At 38.7% G+C, this 21,086-nt stretch overlaps 1 protein-coding gene across 1 annotated transcript in view; it reads right to left on the reverse strand.

Moving 5' to 3' along the window:
- The window catches only part of CA13 (carbonic anhydrase 13), a 32,120-nt gene extending 12,288 nt beyond the window's left edge, over window positions 1-19,832 (reverse strand). The window contains exons 1-4 of the mRNA XM_076005184.1: window positions 19,701-19,832; window positions 16,317-16,514; window positions 6,469-6,587; window positions 457-552 (exon numbers count right to left, since the gene is read on the reverse strand). Coding sequence (XP_075861299.1) covers window positions 457-552; window positions 6,469-6,587; window positions 16,317-16,514; window positions 19,701-19,737 — 450 coding nt within the window. The 5' untranslated portion in view covers window positions 19,738-19,832. The remainder of the gene's footprint in view (window positions 1-456; window positions 553-6,468; window positions 6,588-16,316; window positions 16,515-19,700) is intronic.
- Window positions 19,833-21,086: the final 1,254 nt, after the last annotated feature.

The raw sequence follows: 21,086 nt of genomic DNA on the forward strand, positions 1-21,086 counted from the left end.
CATCCATTTAAGAACATCAACAAGTAAGATTTTATATATGTTTCATGCAGCCCCCGGATCAAAACTAGAGTGAGTTAAATACAGTTCTCATGGCAGCTAATGTGTTAAAAATTGGTCAGTACATTGGGACAACATGCCATTGTGGTCAGACAAGTGCTTCAAGAATCAGGAACTTGAACTTTATTAGCTCCTACATCTCTAAATAGTGTGTAATCAGGAACAGCCCAGAATAAACTTTTTCTTCTCAGGAACTCAAGTGTTATTTCTGCTGCTATTCTCTTTGTTGACCAAGGGACAATGAGAAGAATCATGAGCAATGCTCCTAGACATACATATATTTCAAAAGGAATAGTAAACCTAGAATTAGTTTACTATTTAAAAATGGTTGAATGTCTTCTCCACGACTGAGAAACTCTCTATCCAACCTGGCTGATTATGAAATCAATGCACTCTCACCTGTAAAAATATCCCCAAGACAGCTAGTCCATCTGGCTCATGAGCTGCCTCGACAAAGCTGGGGTATTTGTCAGAATTCCAATGGACAACATGGAGCTGAAAAGGAGATACACAACATGGTTCAAATGCTTTTTAGACAGCCTGAAAAACATAAATGCAAATAAAACATTTATGCAGGCTGTACACCCCTAGGGATATGTATAATATATTCTTCACAAGAACTTTGGACAGAATCTTCTTATTTACTTTTGCCCAAAAACAAAGTTCAAGCACTGAAGGATTAATATCACTAACCTAGTCTGTGGTGCAATATAGTGAGGACTATTCAGAATGCCCTGAGCATCCTTAGCCCTGCTGGCCCTAGCAAACTCCCACCACTGCTCCCAAGTAACCTGGGGCTCCTCCGTGTCTTCCACAGATGCGATTGCAATGGAGCAGCCTGACATGTGATTTCAGCCAGCAGCAGAGCCCACGGAAAGGACCTGGGCTCGCAGGCGGGTGGAGAAGTCAACCTCCTGCACGACAGGTTCTCAGGGACAATCCCACTGCCAAGGACAGTGTGGCTGTTCCTGGCACTGCCCAGTTAGGTATTTACCACTACGGTTGAAGACTTTTTATGGCTTGAAAATACAAACTGTCCTCATGAGTAACTATTTTAAGCAGTACTCACACTTTTTATTATTAAGATTAATTTTAATTGCCATATCATAATTGAATACATGTATGGGGCACAATGTAATGCTTTGATATATGTATACAATGTGGAATGATTCATCAAGTTAATTAACATAGCCATTACCTCACTGGCTTATCATTTTTTATACATTGACTACCTTCTATGATTATGTTCAGACCCTTTTCTGAGAGCAAGTTTTAAGGAGGAAAAAGAGGCTTCGGGGTGTAGGAACCAGAGTTGTCTGAACAAAACATTAGGGGGCACTCGGTGTTACTGAGGAGGGGTAAAGGGAAAGAAGTGGGAAGAAAAGGAGTTGGAGAGACCTGAAACTCTAGAAAAGAGACTTCACCTACTTCTCAACTCTATCTACACTCAAGTAGCCTTATGCAAAACCCAAAGGTGTCCTAAATATTCTACCATTGTTAACAATGCAGGATTCCAAACATATGAACAAATGGGAAAGATCATAAAATAACAATGAAGTAGAAAATCACTTTTGGAGACTCTTCAGTCCTGATTAAGGGAAGGACAAACTGAGATAGAAACCAAAGGGCACTGTGACACACCCAAAGGATGTAGCTATGATCATAAACAGTGAAGGCCAGGCCATGCTGTCCAAGGACCTGATATGAGGGCCTGACTTCAGATAAGCTCTTCTTCTAATGAATCTTCTTGGCACCTCAGGAATGAAACACTTATGTGGGTCTTCACACCCAAACCACCCTGTTAGCCGAGTGTTACAGAGAGAATTTAGTATATTCAAATACAGGTTTTTATCCCATCCTTTAAATATAACTCTACCAGGCAACTAATACGAGAGGATTTATGGATAGATAAGAATTGGCATAAACAGTCAACCACAAAACTATAAAACAGTGTACCATCCACAAACAATCAAGGAAAATTGTAAGCTATCCAGACAGAAAAGGCAAAAGCAGATTCCTGTAGTGCCGAGTTCCAAGGTGGTGTGAGATAGCTGGGGGAGGAAAGAAACCTGAAAACATAATTCATCTGGCTCACATGCAATAGATGATGCTACACTGTCAGGGAAGGGCTGATAAAAATGTTAAGGTTGTTTTAAGTGGCTCTGTGCCAATGCATCAGCTCACTTGGTAAGAGATGACACCAAAGAGATAGAAAGATGTGAAGTGACTTTTTTAGGGTCACAACCATGACAGGTTAGAAAATGAATGTGTAACTAAAGAGAGATGAAAATATATATACACACACATATATTATATATACATATATATATATATATATATATCTCCTATATGTAACCATCTCCTGCTAATTAAAAAATACAGTGACCATATAAAATGTGATGGGAAACTAGAACAAGAAAATCTTTTTTTGTTTTAATATACCTTGTTTCACTGGCAGCAATACCTTCACAGAGGAACTGATATCACTTTTTTAGCATTTGTATTAATATTTGAATTAAAACTTAAAAAAAATAGCAAACATATTTCCTGACTAATAATGACAACAGCAATGATTTGAAGCTGAATAATATGAAGTTGTAGCCACTGCAAAAACAGAAATTATAAGAGTCTTCTCTAGTGGAAAATAATTTCTAAATAATAATTTTATTCAACTTTTGAGTTTTAAACTGCATATTAGTGGTATGTAAAATATACTGCCAAATACTAAGCCAAAAATCCACCATGAGTGTTGAAATCACAGTTTCATGATTAACTACATATTTTAAAATGCTTATTATATATTCTGTATAAACTATAATCACATAAAGTTCCAAACACAGAATGGATTAGCCCAGTTTTTTTAGATGCTTTGGGGATAATTAATCACTTTAATTTCTCTCTGTAATGTCACAAATCATCATATTACGCCCCAAATTAAATTTTTATATATTGCAGTTTTAAATAGTTTTTTCTTCCATTTCTTTCCTTCTTTTAAAAAAAATTTTATAAGGAAATAACTTGATGATAGTCTTGAACTTACTACAAAACTGTATGGAAAAACTAATTTAACCCCTTGGAATCGTTTCTAGAGCTGAACACAAACGGATTCTTTTGAACCTGAAACCAAATGCAAGTGACTCCCAAATGCCACCATCTCCAGCCCTGCCCTCTTCTTTAAACTCCAGGTTTGTATCCAACAGTCTACTTGAACATGAGCCTAGAATGCCTATAAGGCATCTCAAACTTAACACGTCTAAAACACAAAGTTAATTCCCCTCTTCCACCTGCTCCTTCCTGGGCTTGCACATCTCAGTAAATGGCATTACTAAAACCAGGCTCCGGGTTGCTTAAGCCAAAGCCTTGACAGTGTTTCTAGACTCCTCTTTTTCCTTCCTTCAATTACAACATCCTATTTATCCACAAGTCCCACGGACTTTACCTCCCAGACATATCATGGATCTATCCAACTCTCATCATTTCCACCACCCCCAGAGTCAAAATTACCATTATTACTCACTTCAACTACTTCCATAACCTTCTAATTTATCTCCCTGCTTCAATATTTGCCCAACAGCCTCCTGTCCACATAGTAGCCAGTTATATTTTATAAAATATAGAGCAGAGTGTGTCATTCCCCTGCTCAAAACTTTTTATTATCTTCTAACCATTACATTAAAGATAAATTCCAAACTGCTCACCCTGCCCAAGAACACTCATTGTGGTGTGGCCACTGTCTGCCTCTCTGGGACATAGCCCATGACTTTGCCCTTCTCATTAATTCCAATCCTATAGGCCAGTGTCTTCCTCTTCTTGAACATGCCAACCTCATTCCTACCTCAGAGCATTTGGACTTGCTGTTCCCACTTCCTGGAAACTTCTCTCTAGAAAATCTCTAGATTTTCTCATAGTGTTTTCTTCTTGTTATTCCATCTCACTTCAACTAACATCTCAAAGAGGCCTTTCCTAACCACTCAAGTCCCTCATCTAGACCACATGGTATTGTTCTCATCAAAGAACTCACTACGTACCATTTATTTATTTGTTTATTGTCCATCTCGCACCCCAGCAACCCTGAGGTTTGACTCAGACTTTCTCAAACAGCATTTCCTATCTCAAAACTAGAAACACGGACCCCTACCCTCTCTCACCCTCAAACCAAATCAATCAACAAACCCCACTGGAGCTCACACTTCCAGCCAGCCCTCCACCTGCACCATCATATATTGCCTGGAACTTCTCCAAAAACCTCCTCAAAAGCTCTCCTTAGCCACTCTCGCTTCAATCCAATCTATTCTCAAACTGGAGCTTGCATGCTATTTTCGAAATGAAAATATGACCACTTCCCGAATCAAAGCTGTTCGGTGGCTTCCCATTGAACTTAGAATCAAGTTCATAATCCTTATCACATCTTACCTCAGTAAGACCCGGCCCTACTCAGCCTCTCGGACTCCGCCTCTGACAACTCTCCCCTTCATTCTCCCTGCTCTGATCACACAAGCCATTCTGTCTTCAAACATATGAGGCTCTTTCCCACCCCAAGTCCTCACATGTGATTCCATGCAAAACCACTGCTGTGTCTCCCCTTGGCCTGGCTCCCTCCTCTTCATCCTTCAGATTTCCAGTTAAAGGCCTCTGCCACAGGAAAGCTCTGACACCAAGTTTGGTTAGGCTGCATGTTATGGGACCTGGGGCATCACTACTTCTTTCCAGCACTCCCTTCAGGATAAACATGAGTTCGCTGTGCAAAGAGGCATAGTTGGGTCTCAATAAATTCTTACAGAGGGAATGAATATATGAACCAATGGAATAACAAATAGCCTTAGATGCATACTTAACAACATTATGAAATTCCAGTCAAACCTTTATCCACAAAGCTTTATCTACAAAGATAGCCCTTAAGCTTCAGGTCAGGACTCTGAGCCTCAGGATATGAGGGCCCTTATCAAGACACTACTTGCCAACTTGGCAGTAAACCTCTCTGAGAGTAGATCATACTTTCAAGTGTATGAAAGGACAAGGTGCAAGCAGAAAGCAATGTGATCAATTTCCCTGAGCTGCAAAGGAAAATTAGAGACCAGTGATCCAAAGCAGCCAACAATTAACCTCCAGGGAGATTTCAAGAGTTAGAACAATATGTTAAATCTGGAACATAAAACTTTAGAAAGCAAACAGGAAAACTATTCTGCAGATGATCTAAACTGACACATCCTACACATTCAGGAATCCCACTTTCTCCATTCTTGGCATCTTTTGTCCATCACTGTAGAACAGTGTGTATGTACATTTTATTCCTCTACCCTGAGGACAGAGCAGGTGTCGTGCCCTAAGGCACTTGGCTTCAAACAAAAGTGATTTAGTTGGCAAAACAGACATTTTGGATAATAGCCTCAAGGGCAGATGCACATGTTAATGGAAGAGTGAAATTGCAAAAAAGTTGTTTGCTAGATGTGTCTGAACAGCAGGGCTACCCAGGTACATCCAAACTCCACAGCTCAGTGACCATGAAAACATGAAGAAAAACTGTGCTTGCCTGGTAATATTGCTCTGTCTTGCCTAGCTGACTCACAAGCCGAATTATTTTCACTTGAATAGTTTTGGTTTAGTCATCCAATAATGCGCTTTCATCTCATGGTTAAGTTGGGTGTTAGTAATATTTAATCATATTAAAACTTGAAGCATATTACACTTTGCTCTTTAAGCAGAGGATTAGAAAAAGCAGAGTATTATTAATAAATATAACTATAAAGAAAAAGGACTAACTTCCCAGTGGGGAGTGAGAATAAGTCAATGAATGCTTTATTGTGTTATGTTTTACCAATGACCTGAATAATTAACAGAGGTTCTATTTTATGCTTGGAAACACAGAGGTAATGTAGAGTTTAGGAGAGTTTGTGTCTTTATATTTTTTCGCTAAGTGGAATGTTGCCATTTCCTATAGCCTATTTAAAAGTGGGCTTTCCATATTAGTATATGTTTGTATCTGACCCAAATATGAACACAGTTGGACTTAAAAAACAAATGTTTCTTTCTCTCCCTTCTCACTGGCCTTTCAAGAGATACAAGAGATAGGTAGAAAGAATTTGTAATTTGATATCAGACAAAGCTGGGTTTAAACCTATCTCAATGTTTCCTAGCTGGATCAATTAGTTAAACTCTCCAGTCCCCAGTTTACTCATTTCTAACATGGGAACATAGAATCCGAAATTCCCAGGGTTACCTTAATGCTTAGAAGGGCAACATTTGAAGTGTCTCATATTTATAAACTCTAGTGTTGAATGAATAAAGCAATTTCAGACATTGAGATACCTAATTGGCTTGGGATCTATTTTGGGTCAAGAAAGTTGTCCCTGACACCCCTTCAATCTCACCCCACAGGAAACCCCTGAGTCTGAGACATGGCTGATGGCTCACCTCTGCAGCGTACTTCATTCCATCCACTGTGTGCTCGGAGCCGTGGTCATCAGCGCACCCCCAGTGAAGGTGAAACTGCCGTAGCCTGTAGCTTCCAGTGAGAGGACCCCCACGCAGGACTAAACACCAACAGATTTTAAATCGTCAGCAAGAAAATAATATTTACATATGCTGCCGCAACCTGCAATATCTCCCTGAATTACTCTATACGTCCCTGTCCTCCAAAGGATTCTTTACAAATGTGTCATTTGGTTTGCTGGAAAGGATACAACATTTAGATATGTGTGAAGTGAAAACAAAACATTTTAAAAGGTTAGAGAGCCCACAAAATACAGAATTCTATGGAACACCTGGGAAATCACAGCAGACACACTGGTTCAAAAAGTAGAAGAAATTAGAAATTCTGAAAGGCAAGGAACTGCCCCGAGGATAAGCCGGCCTCTCTGAATAAGGATGTGCAAAAAGGTCCAGTTTGAGCTTGATAGAGCAGTGCAGCATTATGGTTAGGGTAAAGGCTTAAGCAATTATTGTGTTTCCCTGAAAATAAGACCTACCCATAAAATACGCCCTAGCAAGATTTCTAAGCATTTGCACAATATAAGCCCTACCCCGAAAATAAGACCTAGTGATGGGCGTGGCTACGCAGTGTGTGCATTTCATTGCACAGCGGTAAAGAAGATGAGCAGCCCTTCTCATCTGCCCCATCGTGACAGCTACTATCCCAGAGGTGACCGGAAAGGTGCGGGCAGCCCCACCAACAAGGTCAGCTCCCCCTGTCAGGTCCCGGCCATCCTGTGCGTGCTGCAAGCTGATGCTTTTGGGGGGAAAATAACACATCCCCTGAAAATACGCCCTAGGGTGTCTTCTTTAGGAAAAATAAATATAAGACTCTGTCTTATTTTTGAGGAAACACAGTAGAAGACCTGCATTCTGGCTCTTTTTTTTTTTTTTTTGAAACAGTTTCGCTCTGCAACCTCATACTCCTGGGCTCAAGCAATCCTCCTGCCTCAGCCTCCATGTAGCTGGGACTATAGGTGCACACTACCACACCTGGCTGATTTTTGTATTTTTTTGTGGAGACATGGTCTCACTATGTTGCTCAGGTTGGTCTCAAACTCCTGGCCTTGAGTGATCCTCCCACCTCAGCCTCTCATAGTGTTAGGATTACAGGAGTGAACTACTACACGCCACCCTCACGCTCTCTTTTACCAACTGTGTGATCCTGGACAAACTAATTCCATGTGATAGCTTCCATGTCTAAAAACTGAACACAGTAATGGGACCTCTTCCTAATGCTGTAATGAAAATAGAAGAAAAATTAAACACAAAGCACTTTTCACTGCCGGACACACAATCAGCATCATGGACATGTTACCTATTACTATTAAATATTATCTTATAATTGTTATTATTACTATAAAAATTGGCCAAGCGAGCACATCTTTTGTACTTAAATTCTATATTCTTGGGGAATATAAAATATAAAATATTGGGGAATATGAAATATAAGACAAAATTAACCTTTTAAAAAATCTATCATATCTTCGTCAATTTGGCAAAGCACATTTTAGTACTTTCCCTCAATAAATATGATCTCTAAAACAGTGACAATAGAATAATATCTTAAGTATCTAGAAAAGCTTCTTAATAGAAAACATAGTCCTAAACCGTCTGTCTGTTGAGCATGTTTAAAGGATATGGGAGGAGAAGTGCTGGATGCTGGATATACCATAAGTATTACTAAACTTCCAGTAGCACCCAACAGAATTAAGTGTTAGATTGGTGAGACAGCGGCTTTAACAATAGTTTAATTTAAATTACCCTCCTCTTCAGAGATGCCCTATAAACTCTGTTGCAAAATTTGTCAAGAATGACCTGCCTTATATAAGATGTTAAAAATTATCACATGCAGTTATCTACACAAAGCAAGGAGGAAAAAAAACCAGAAAAGATAATATATTTGCCTAAGGCACACCTCTCCCTGAGCTATACTGTAGGTGAAGGAATGGTCCAGACTGCCATCTGCATTGACCAGTACAGCTGAACTCACTTCTTCCTTACTCAGTTTGACTCAGATGAAGCTGAACATCGGTGATTACAAGTTGCTGCAGTGACTGGAATCAGCAGACCTGGGTACAGACCCAGTGCAGCGGCTAAATTATGTGATCTTTCAAAAACTCCCTTAAGCCTCTCTGGGTTTCAGCTCCCTTGTCCGTATTTGTGTTTGTCTGTCTATTTTTAATTAGGAGATTGAACTGGATGATCCTTAACTTCCAAAATTCTCAAAACTGCCCAGGAAAAAATTGTGAGCATACAGAATAAAAATTGTTTGGAAGGTTGAATGGTTGGGGCTTCCTTCAGATTTATTTGGATCCAGATTTCATTATAGTAAGTAAAGATAGCTATTTCCAAAGCATTCTAAAAAATAAAAGAGAGGAGAGAGCCACTTAGATCAAACTCTAGGGCTTGCTCTTCTGTTACTCTGTGAAAAACAGAATAATTTTACTGTTTCTTCTTCCATAGGATAATGTTCATGAGAGTAAAGACTGTCTGTTTGGGTCCCCACTATTCCCATTACTTAGCAGAGAAGATGCACAATAAATATTTGAAGAACGAATGAATGAAATATTTGATTTATCTTTTTACAAATACTTTCAAGGTGATTCACAGATAAATTAATTTAAAAGGCACATTTCCATAAGTGACACCATAGTCTGTATACATTGTACAATCTGTATAGGTTATGAATGAAATGGCATTCCAAATGAAAAGCAATCAATAGTTCTATTGTGTTGTTTTGTTTTTCCTTGCTGCTGCAGGATGAAAACTGAGCTGAACCATAAAGTCATTCCTTCACAGATAAAAAGCAGATTAGAGAGCTTGAGTAATCAATGTGGAATTGACTTTGGGAAACTATGCAAGCAAGCTGGCTCTGGAGAAAGAAAGTGATACAAAAAAACACACACTGTTAGGGAAACATCCAAGAATAATGATTGATCTCTGGAAAGTCTGCTCTGAGTCCAGGGTTTAAAGCCAGATTATCACAGCTCTGCTTAGTCAAGCAACTAGGATTGCCTTACACTTTACATATTTGGACTCCACATTTGAATCTTTCAACTGAAATATCCAACCTGGGATTATGATCAGCAAATGTCTAATTGCAGAGAAGACCATTTTCTTGGAGCAGTCTTCTTCCAAAGAAATATAAGGTGAGAAAAAGTAAGTCAAAATATCAAGGTTTATTTGTTAATGACTTTGAGACAGCCTATACCAAAACACCTAAACTAAGTATAAAAAGAATAATGGCAATAAAAATTATTTTTAATGAGAATTAATTTAGTGTCCTCAAGAGTCAAATTATTCACTTTACTTTTCAACTTACATAAGTAAATAAATATTATTGCCTTCATTTAATGTTACAAAACGAGTTATCATTTCTTCAGAATCACGTTTGGCAAATATGAGGGCTGTCTGGAAAGTATCCAGCCATAGTTAATATAATGAGAATGATTTGCAGGAGATCCATGTAACCTGGCAGCCAAAGAGATTGGACTGAAATGCGCACTCGTGAACAATGATGACTTCACTGTATTCGTCAGGGGGGTGCTAGATCCTATTGAGTAAGCATGTGCACTGTGTGGCTGTCACATTCAAAATGACTGAGCAACTAGAGCAACGAATGTGCATCAAATTTTGCATTAAGCTTGAACATTCCTCCACAGAAACTATTCAGATGATTCAGAAGGCTTTCAGGGACAATGCAATGAGTGCTGGGCAAATAAAATTGTGGCACAAACACTTTAAAGATGGTCAAGAATCTGTTGAAAGCGATCCACATTCTGGAAGGCCCGCAACAAGCAGAACACCTAAGAACGTTGAATGGGTATGGATTATGTTAAGAGAAGCTGGGAGAACTGTGTGAGTTCCCAAGATGCCTACTTTGAAGAGGACTGAGGTGTTACTGCCTTATGTACAATGTTTCTTGTGTCTTGTATCTTCTTCAATAAATGTCTCTACTATTTTTCATATTACATGGCTGAATACTTTCCATATAGCCCTCCTATAGTCTATTTACTCTTTCATTTAGCATTTATTCTTTTAAAATCTATTCCAAATAATATCCATTCATATAAGAGGTTTCCAGACATTAAGAAACCAGAGTTACATGCCATAAAAGTTAAGGAAAAATATAATATCTTAGTAAAAGAGTCTTTGCTATTGGCTATATGCTGCAATGACCAACGACATTGTGAAACTTGAAATGTATGCTTCTCTATTGCATTTGAATTTTTAAATGGTAATTTGCTAACCCTGCTCATTTTCCTAAAGTACACTGAAGTCAGCTTCCTCTGAATGACAAGAACAAGCTGGCAACAAGATCAGAAAAAAAAAAAATGATTACAAATCACCACATTTGTCTACTCATATACTTACTGTCTATCCCACTAGGATATAAACTTATTTAAGGCAGAAATTGTCTTGGTCACCTCTGTCTCCAGTGCCTGGGACAGTGCCTGGATCAATTAATATTACTAAGACAAAATAAAAGACGTCACCTGAAAAAATCCTCCGCACATGTTAGTTTGTAAGGTTGCTACTGAAGTTATCTGGGAATCACTAGAGTATATTCTTAGAACTAGTGAATCTGATGAAAGCCATAGCTTAATCACTGTATGGTAAGCTGGCTCTTTGACATAAAGATAAATGAAAAACACACCTCCGATTAGCATGGAATCTAGGGAAAGAAGGGCTACAAATCTGCCAGGATTATATCATAAAAGAGAGCGAGATCAAAGGACATGGACACTCCCAGTCACAGAGGCCTTGTGTTCTTTATGGAGCCAGGAGAGCCTTCCTTGTATCTGGCTTCTTTTGCTCAGAGTAAATCTACATCAAGCTACTTTCTGATTATTCATTCATTCAACAGTTATTAAGCGCTTACTACGGGCCAGGACCTATTCAATGCTAAGTATGCAATGATGAGCAAGGCTGTTCTTATCCTCAAGAAACAGTCTAGTGAAGGAAACAGATAAATTACAATAAAGTTTTTAACTATATAATTACCACATTGTTGTAGGTTACCAATTCATTTTTCTGGGTATTCTGGTATCTGGGGGGATTACACACATAAGATATGTCCACACCCTGTATATTTTTCTGTTTGTTTTTAGGTGGTTTTTTTAATATATAATTTAAGATCTTATGAATTTGGATGACTTCAGACAATTACCTAGAACTAGATAATGAGACTGTAAGAAATTGACAATTTCTAGAGGTGAAAATTAAAAACAATCACTGAATCCATCAAATTAGTGCTATTCCTAGCTGGACTTTATTAGCAAGAAGACAACTTCCTCCCTTTTGAAATCTTTTAAAAATTTCAGGCCGGGCGCGGTGGCTCACGCCTGTAATCCTAGCAGTCTGGGAGGCCGAGGCAGGCGGATTGCCCGAGGTCAGGAGTTCGAAACCAGCCTGAGCAAGAGTGAGACCCTGTCTCTACTATAAATAGAAAGAAATTAATTGGCCAACTAATATATAGAGAAAAAATTAGCCGGGCATGGTGGTGCACGCCTGTAGTCCCAGCTACTCGGGAGGCTGAGGCAGTAGGATTGCTTGAGTCCAGGAGTTTGAGGTTGCTGTGAGCTAGGCTGATGCCACGGCACTCACTCTAGCCTGGGCAACAAAGTGAGACTCTGTCTCAAAAAAAAAAAAAAAATTTCAGCACACATCTCATGCACAAAAAGAACATTGACCATCATTATTATTGTTGTTAGTTAATTATAGTTATCATCCAGTACTTACTATATGCCAGGAACAATCTCATTTATTTAATAGAAAAATTAGTACCACAGCCTTTAAAACTTAAGGGTTCAAACAATGAATAGTGTTTAACTCTTTAGGTATTAAATGGTAAATATTAATTGATTTCTGGTAGCTTATAATTTTATTGGGACTTAATCTATGTATGCTAATGTACCCTCATGCCATATCATGGTATTTTCCATGTCCTTCCATCATATCAAAAAAAAAAAATTTTTTTTTTGGTAACTTACATTCATTGAGTTCCTACTGTGTGCAAGGCACCATGCTAGGTAGACAAGTAAGACATAGCTATTGCCCCTAGGGAGTCTTTAGCTCAGTGGAAAGACAGAAAAGCAATTACAATACAGCATGGAAAGTTCTGTGATAGGACAAGTCCAAGAGGCCCCAGACACCTCAGCAAGGGTGGAAGGACCAGTCAAGTGAGGTTCCCAAAGAGGTAAGATCCTGTCTGAGTCCAGAAAGACCAGTAGTTGAGGGTAAGAACAGCCTAGTCTTTCCTCATCAGATTACTATTTCCCTGTATACTACAGTCACTAGGAATTCTTTTTTTTTTTTGAGACAGAGTCTCACTTTGTTGCCCAAGCTAGTGTGAGTGCTGTGGTGTCAGTGCTAGGTGGAGCCTAGCTGACAGCAACCTCAAACTCCTGGGCTCAAGCAATCCTACTGCCTCAGCCTCCCGAATAGCTGGGACTACAGGCATGTGCCATCATGCCCGGCTAATTTTTTCTATATATATTAGTTGGCCAATTAATTTATTTCTGTTTATAGTAGAGACAGGGTCTCGCTCTTGCTCAGGCTGGTTTCGAACTCGAAACAATCCGCCCGCCTTGGCCTCCCAGAGTGCTAGGATTACAGGCGTGGGCCACTGCACCTGGCCACTAGGAATTCTTCCTAAAGAATTTCACATCCACCTGTTTCCTTTTTAAAGGACTATTAAAATTCTGAAAGGTGGTCTCTGGAAGACTAACTATGGGATATGGATGTACCCAGCCAAACAAGCCCTGCAAGGAGGACCTTGAGGAAGATTTCATGCCTGTGGTTTATTGACTGGTAGGATTCAGAGTTAATTTTGGTCAAGCATGGCTACTTTTCAAAATGGAAACTTTTATTAAAATTAAAAAGTGTTTTGCTATAGAAAGTGTCTTTGTGGTTTTTACAGTTTACCAAAAATAAATAAATAAAGCAACAACTTATTTTATTTAACTATGGTGGTTTCTGCTTTTTAATTGATTTAATCCCCAAAATCAACAGGAGACAATTGCTTTTGGTTTATCTTGAGAAAAAAAAAAAGAATAAGATCATGAGCCATATCTACGTAGCTTCTGTCTCAAAGGAGTACAAAGTACTTCATGGACATTTTCAATTAATCCCGGTGATTTCACTGTGATCTAGATAAGAACAAGGTCTTCATTTAAGTGAAAGAGCACACACTACTGATCACGAACTGTCAAATCTGAAACTAACTGGTTTCATGATTAACTCAAGGTAGAGGGAAAACGAGGGGAAGAGAGAAAAAGAGGAAGAAAGAGAGTGACCTGTATTTTTTTTTTTTTTTTTGAGACTGAGTCTCGCTTTGTTGCCCAGGCTAGAGTGAGTGCCATGGCGTCAGCCTAGCTCACAGCAACCTCAAACTCTTGGGCTCAAGCAATCCTACTGCCTCAGCCTCCCAAGTAGCTGGGACTACAGGCATAAACCACCATGCCCGGCTAATTTTTTCTATATATATTAGTTGGCCAATTAATTTCTTTCCATTTATAGTAAAGATGGGAGTCTCACTCTTGCTCAGGCTGGTTTCGAACTCCTGACCTCAAGCAATCCGCCCGCCTCAGCCTTCCAGAGTGCTAGGATTACAGGCTTGAGCCACCGTGCCTGGCCCGACCTGTATTGCTATAGAGCGAATTAGAGTAGGAGTTTTTTTTTACCACTAAGGGTGCCTACATTTATAAAGAAAAGACATAAAGTTTCAATCTAATAATTTAAAGTTTCAATCTAATAATTTAAAGTTTCAATCTAATAATCTAAAATTACAATCTAATAATCTCTTATTCTAAAATAAGGAATGGGGTAGCCTCACCTTTTTTATGTTTGAGATATTATAAACAGTACTGAACTACAATTATGAGTAGTATAAACTTTGCATTAAGAAGCCTTGGACTACTTTTACAATGTACTCATTATATTAATCACATCTATTAACATGGATTCACATAATTGAGAACTTGAAGGAAATACAATTCAATATATATAAAAAACCAGGTCTGTCCACCTTTGCCCCCCCAAAATGTTGAAAAGATCATGGGTTCATTTTTCTTTATTCATTTTTTACAGTGCTTTGATGAAAATGTATCACTTTTATGAATTTGACAAACATAAGGAAGAAATTTGTGTGGGCTTATAATTTTTGCTAACAATAAAGCTTTACAGAAATATAAGATATTACTACTAAACTAAATCTGAGCTTAATGAATCAGTGAAAACTTTCTTCTAATTAAGGACTTTCTAAATTTCACTATATTTTTTCATTAGTAGAGCAAATACAACATTATCCAAATATTAAATTAAAAATAATTCTTCAGAAGCCTTAAAAAGTATTTCAAAATATAAATCTAATATTTTCTCTCATCTTGCTTTTAAACATGATATCTTCGGCAGTATCTATGCTTGGACAGTAGGTATGCTTGAAGAAGAGTTATATGTTTAAGAAAATTTTCTTTTCTTCTTCATTTAGTTAATAAATTAACAAATAAACTAAAGTTTTATTTGATGGATCCTTTATTTATTCACAGTGTGAAAGACATTATCCCATGAACTAATCAAACAAAACTTTTATTACAAGGTCTAGAAAAATTACTAATAAGGAATATATAGTAAATAGGTGTTTTAAATATTCCTTTATTAAAAAAATTAAACTTCTACTTTTCCTCCTTCAAATGTCCCTTATTAGGAGAATGCTACATAAATTATGATACAAGCATAGCTAATCCAATTCAATTTCTTAAATAAGAGCATCAGATCTATATATTTTAACCTGGAAAGTTGTCTATGAAATATTTTTAAATGGGGAAATTTTCAGAGTAAATAGCATTACTTCAAATTTATTTTTAAAAAGAAAATGCAAAGCAAGCATAATACACATGTATCTGTACATGACTAAGCATTGAAATGTGATGGAAGAAATATAACATTGGTTGCATCAGGAGAGGTTGTGGCAAAAAAGAAATATCAATTTTTATCATATATTTTTGTATTATTTAGTATGTGTGTGTATTACTTTTATGACTAAATAAGAGAATAAGCCAGGAGTGGTGGCTCATGCCTGTAATCTCAGCACTCTGGGAAGCCCAGGTATGAGGATCACTTGAGGCCAGGAGTTCGAGACCAGCCTGGGCAACATAGCGAGCCCTCATCTCTACAAAAATTAGAAAAATTATCCAAGTGTGGTGGTGTGTGCCTGCAGTCCCAGCTACTCGAGAGGCTGTAGCAGGAGAATTGTTTGAGTCCAGGAGAGCTATGAGAACGCCACTGTACTCTAGCCTGAGCAACAGTGTGAGGCTCTGTTTCAGAAGAATTTTTTTATATAAAAATAAAATATAATAAGAGAATAAGATATTTTTTTAAAACTAACCTTTTTCTATTAAACCATGTACAAATGATGTTATAGGTTTGCAAAGAAATGCTAAAATAATTATAACTAAAACTTTGCAGAAACAAATCATGAATTATTTATAAAATACTACTAAACTTCAATTTTTCATAATTATAAATATTAACTGAAGTTATAATTACAAGCTAAGACTAATTTTTAATTATTAGGCAACATACTCTTTTGTGTTTTTTAAGGTAACGTTATCTGAAAGGTCCAAATGTACAAAGGATATCTCAATTCACATAAAGAAAAAATATACTTCAATTTGGCAAATTCCAGGTCTAGCAAATATAAAATATGAAAGATAAGAAAGTACAGCCTAATCATCCAAACTCCTTACCCCTCCACCCCCCATAAAAGAAAAGCAAAGCCAACCAACCTGACTTGTCCTCCGTGTCATCAAAGTCAACACTGAAGGAATGGCCGCTGTTGCTGATGATTTTGGCTGAGCTTGGGTCATACTTGATGCTAAGGGGTCGGAGGGAAGAGTCGTATTTCGCTTCTTTGGTTTTAATCTCAATTGGAGATTGCTGATCACCATCAGCAATAGGGAAAAATTCATTCCAATGAACAGGACCTTAATTAAATATATAGGACCAAAAGAAAAGGGCTAAATAAGTTCTTTCATTCAACAAACATTCATCGAGCATAATGTACGGTGCTTGAGACTTGAGACCGAATTAAAAACAAAAATTAATAAAATGAGATTCTCATGTTCAGAACCTTGGCAACTAATTTTTTTTTATAAGACTAGTTGTTTTTATCATAGATGTGGGAAACTCCTGGTTTGCCTTAAGTCATTTTCAGAATTACAGTAACCCTTGTAGACAAAGGAGCATGTAAATTTTATAAAGTACTTTCCAAAGGTACTTCTACCAAAATGAAAACAATAGCACAATTCATCATTGAAAACAGTGAGATTCAGTCTCAGCTCCAAAAAAAAGCTGTGGTTGCTCCAGAGGTCAAGTTTGTGGGGTTAGGAGAGTCAAAAGAGCTGAGAAAGCTGTTTATCAAAGAAAGGGTATCCCTCTTAAAGATGCTGTCCCTAATTCTTTCTTTTTTCTTCTATCACTCACTGGTATCTTCTAGTGTCACCCAGGCCTCAACTCAATTACCATGATGTCCAACTGGCATACCAAAAAATATATATAAATTTTTCACATAGGATAATCCGAATAAAATGGTTGTACCATGTCCAGGAATATAATATTGTTGAGAAGTTAAGTTGTAATTTATTTCTCCCTTTCTACGTTTCACAAGCTCCTTCTGTTGTTATTTTGCCAATATCACATTTGAATTCCAACAAAAGGGACAACTATCATCCTGATCCTCCGCTCAAAAAGTCAAAACTGCATCAAGGTCGCAAATCAGACACGTTAGGTGTGTGTCTGCCTTCTATTTTACTGCCACCAAGTCTGGGTTCACCTAAGGAGGATTAGATGTCAAATATGTAATGCATGTGCTACAACATGTTGCTGACATTTTTCCAATCAGGACACAGCTTCTTTCTCCTCCTAATTCCTTTGCTCTCCTATTTCCGGTTCTCTACAATCAGAACTATTTTCAAAAGAAAAGTCAAACCAAAATAAAATAAATATCAATACTTTGCATCAAATACCCAGTATTATCTATTGAACACTACAGTCAGTTCATTTCCCTGCCTTTTAAAAAGGCACCCTTTTAAAATTTTCTAAAATGTCCAAGTTTAAACATCATTCTTAAGTAGAGATATATGATGGTTTCACAATCAATTCAGAAACTTTTAAATATCCATACAGTTTTCAGTAACATCATATTCCCTAAACTAAACCAATACGACGATCAAAGGTTGGTAGAAAATGTTGTAAGTTGTTTGTGAAAGTGGTACCCCTTTCAGAGCTTCACCACTTGATGTTCCGTTTTATCAGCGCTGCCATTCCCAGTTTGTTTCCTTTTATCTGCCCAGTGGCTGGTTTTGCCAATGTCTAAACAGAAAACAGGCAACAAAACTTGCCTCGTCAAGGTACAACACATTTCAAGTAGAATTTTGCCACAGTTAATCTACTTATAGGTGTGGTCCTCACAGAGTGATTTCATCTAAAAGAAGGGAATAGTCCTACAATTCCTAACAAAAATGCAAAAATCACTCCTTATAAATGGCTTTTCTAACATGGATTTTTAAAATTTCTGAAGATGAGTTTTATTGATAAATCCTAACCTATTAAAGAGTAATCAGTACCCATCAATTGATATACCCTTCTTCTTAAGTACTATGAGGACCTGTTACCACCCAGTGACTATTAAATAACAATAATATCAGCTATACCATTCCTCATATAAAAAAAGATTTTAAAAAATAATAATAAAAATAATTTCAGCAAAGAGGGAAGTGAAATTTGTTTTGTGTTTTTTCCCTAAACATCAATTGGAAATTGTAAAAAAGTAAGATTCTAATTATGAAGTCAATGAAAAAAAATCTGGTTATATTACACTTCTGATTATTAAAGTGCTAAATTTCACCCCCTGTGATGTTTAAGCTAGCATGTTAATCATAACTTTAAACAGGCTACAATTAGAAATGGAACTTTCCTGTTTGTGAAAGTAAACTTTCCATAAAATTTGTCTATACAGTACTGTTCAATAATGTACATGCAAACAGTCAAAGGAATGTATTATTATTCACAGCCTTAATTTTTCTATTATTATTTATTTACTTTTGAAAATTGGCAAATAAAAATTGTATGTATTTATGGTGCGCAGCATGATTGATATTTTGAAATATATATACATTGTGGAATGCTAAATCAAGTGAACACAGCGCTAATTTAGGCAGTCGTTGACTAAAGGCTTTCTGGGTGTCACTTTGCAATTATTTCAAATAATCGTGATTTGAAACAATTCAGTTTAATGTGAACACAAGAAAAATGCTTTACTTTCAATAACTTAGGATATACAAGAAGAAAAATATACGTCTTATTATTGTCTCTCCTATCAATAAATTTTTATCAATGTTTTATAAATTTCAATAATCCTTTGCTAATCTTCAGTCTCTACATGGATAAGTGTGGAAGGAGAGGAAGAAAAAAGTAAAGTAACCCCACATACAACTTCACTTCCCAGCAAGAACTTACTGACTTACCAGCAAGGCTTACTAAAGTCAATAGTAACAGTCAACTGACTGCAAATTGCTATGGGAATATTTTACAGTAACAGCTATTAAGAAATTTGCAGCATTTTCGGTTTGCCAAGAAGGCAACTTAATCTCCAGTGTCACAACGCAAGTTAAGATTGCTTAAATATGTTTTTCAAAGATTTTCCATGATCTGTTTTTCCCAAGAGAACAATGAGCTTAAAAGACTAAAAGCGAACTTGTCCTTATTTCATTAAAGTGTGTCATCAGACTTCTAATCTCTAAGCCTTTAATTGATAAGTGGTTGTTACCAGCGAAAGTCCTCGGCTCTTGAAATGAAGGTGAACGAACCACGTGAGAAGATTCGGGGGTCTGGGGAATCTTGACAACAGCTCGCACACAACACCAACACACCCAACTCCACCACCGACACCCCACAAAAGAGGCTGTCCCCGTCTACACTGGCGAAGCTGCCCTCCGCTTCCTGCATTCGGCTCTGAGAAGCGCTTCTCGGTTGAAAGAGGAACCGAAAAGTTGCTCGCAAGTGAGAGAGATCAGCAGCGTGCGGTCTGCGGGCGCCCGGGCGTCGGGCCAGCGCCCCCTGGGCCGCCCCCCTGCGCAAAGCCCCCCTCGGACCGGGAAAAGGGCGCTCACCGTTGTGTTCGCCGTAACCCCAGCTGAGCCTCGACATGGTCCCTCGGGGTACGAGGCAGAGGAAGATGCGGCCGGGCAGCGAGAGCAGCGAGGGAGCGGGGCGGGCGCGCGGGCGGGAGCCAGTTTAGGGCGGGGACCGCGGGGTGCCGCGGGCAGGAGTGGGAGCCCTGGAAAACCCCAGGGCCGGGGCGCTCCCGACCTCGTCCTCCAGGGGGCGGCGGCGTGCGGGGAAGTTGCCGGCGCGCGCGAGCCGGGATGGCGGGGTAGCCCGCGGGGCCGGGCTGAGTCCCCGGCGCGTAATCCCTCTGAGTCTCACTTTGGGGAGCTTGGGTCAGAGAGAGACGGAAAGAGAAGGTTTTTCCAGAGAGGATTTCCCGCCTTCTGAGAAGGAGTCATTCTGGAAAGTGTTGCCTAGAGGGCTGTTCTAGAAATAAATGAGTCACCGGCGCCTGGAGCTGCCAGGCTGGGAGGTGGGGATCCCGGTGGCGACGTCAAGAGGTTGGTGATGGCAGAGGCAGTGTGGTGACTACAAACAAAACAGTAATGACAATGGTAACGACCGCCATTTAAAAACAGCTATTTTTTATTAAGGGTTGACCGCGGGCCAGGGTCTTAGACGTTTACTCGCATTTTTCCAGTAGATCCTCTCAGCATTCCCAGGAGGAAGATATACTTGCCAGGGAGAATACGGAGATAAAGGAAAGGAGGCTAAAGAGATGCTAAGTGACCCGCCCCAGGTCACACCGCTATCAGGGGCGGGAGGTGGCTCTTAAAAAGAAACCGAGGTCCCCGCGGTGGGCTGGCCCCTTCGCCCATTCTTCCTCTTCCCTGCCTGTTACTCTCACTCTGCGGGCCTGTGGTTTGGGGAGTGGGGACACCAAACCCCGGACTGTTGATATCTGATCCCAAAATTCTGCCGCCTTCCTGGCCCCGCGAGAAGGAAGGTTTTCAGGTCACCTTTTCCTAGACACTTGGTAGGCTTGCTGCCCTAAAACTGCAGGCGGAACTAGCTGCAAGAGCCTTGAATTTCTAGCCTGAGGTAGTGGGTGTCCTGGGTCTGAGTGAGAAATTAAGACAACTCTGTGACCTGCCAGGATTATAATTAACTGTTCCAGCTGCCCGAGGGTTGGAGTGTAGGTCGATCTGAAATTTCAAATTGAACTGTGTAGGGTGTTATTTATGGACAAACGAATGCAAAGAGCTTCTTAATGGGCACTAGCCTTCCGTAAAAGATGGTGAGAGTGACTGTTCAAGTATTTTTTTTTCTCTTGCTGCTCACAGAACTTCCGCATAATATAGTAATCACAAATGTGGGGGTTGGGGGGGACTCTTAGTAATAGCTCCATTGTTTGGGCACCACTAAATAAGAATCAATTTAGCTATTCT

Source organism: Microcebus murinus, chromosome 7 (assembly GCF_040939455.1).
Source record: "Microcebus murinus isolate Inina chromosome 7, M.murinus_Inina_mat1.0, whole genome shotgun sequence".
In the NCBI taxonomy this organism is placed as follows: Eukaryota; Metazoa; Chordata; class Mammalia; order Primates; family Cheirogaleidae; genus Microcebus; species Microcebus murinus.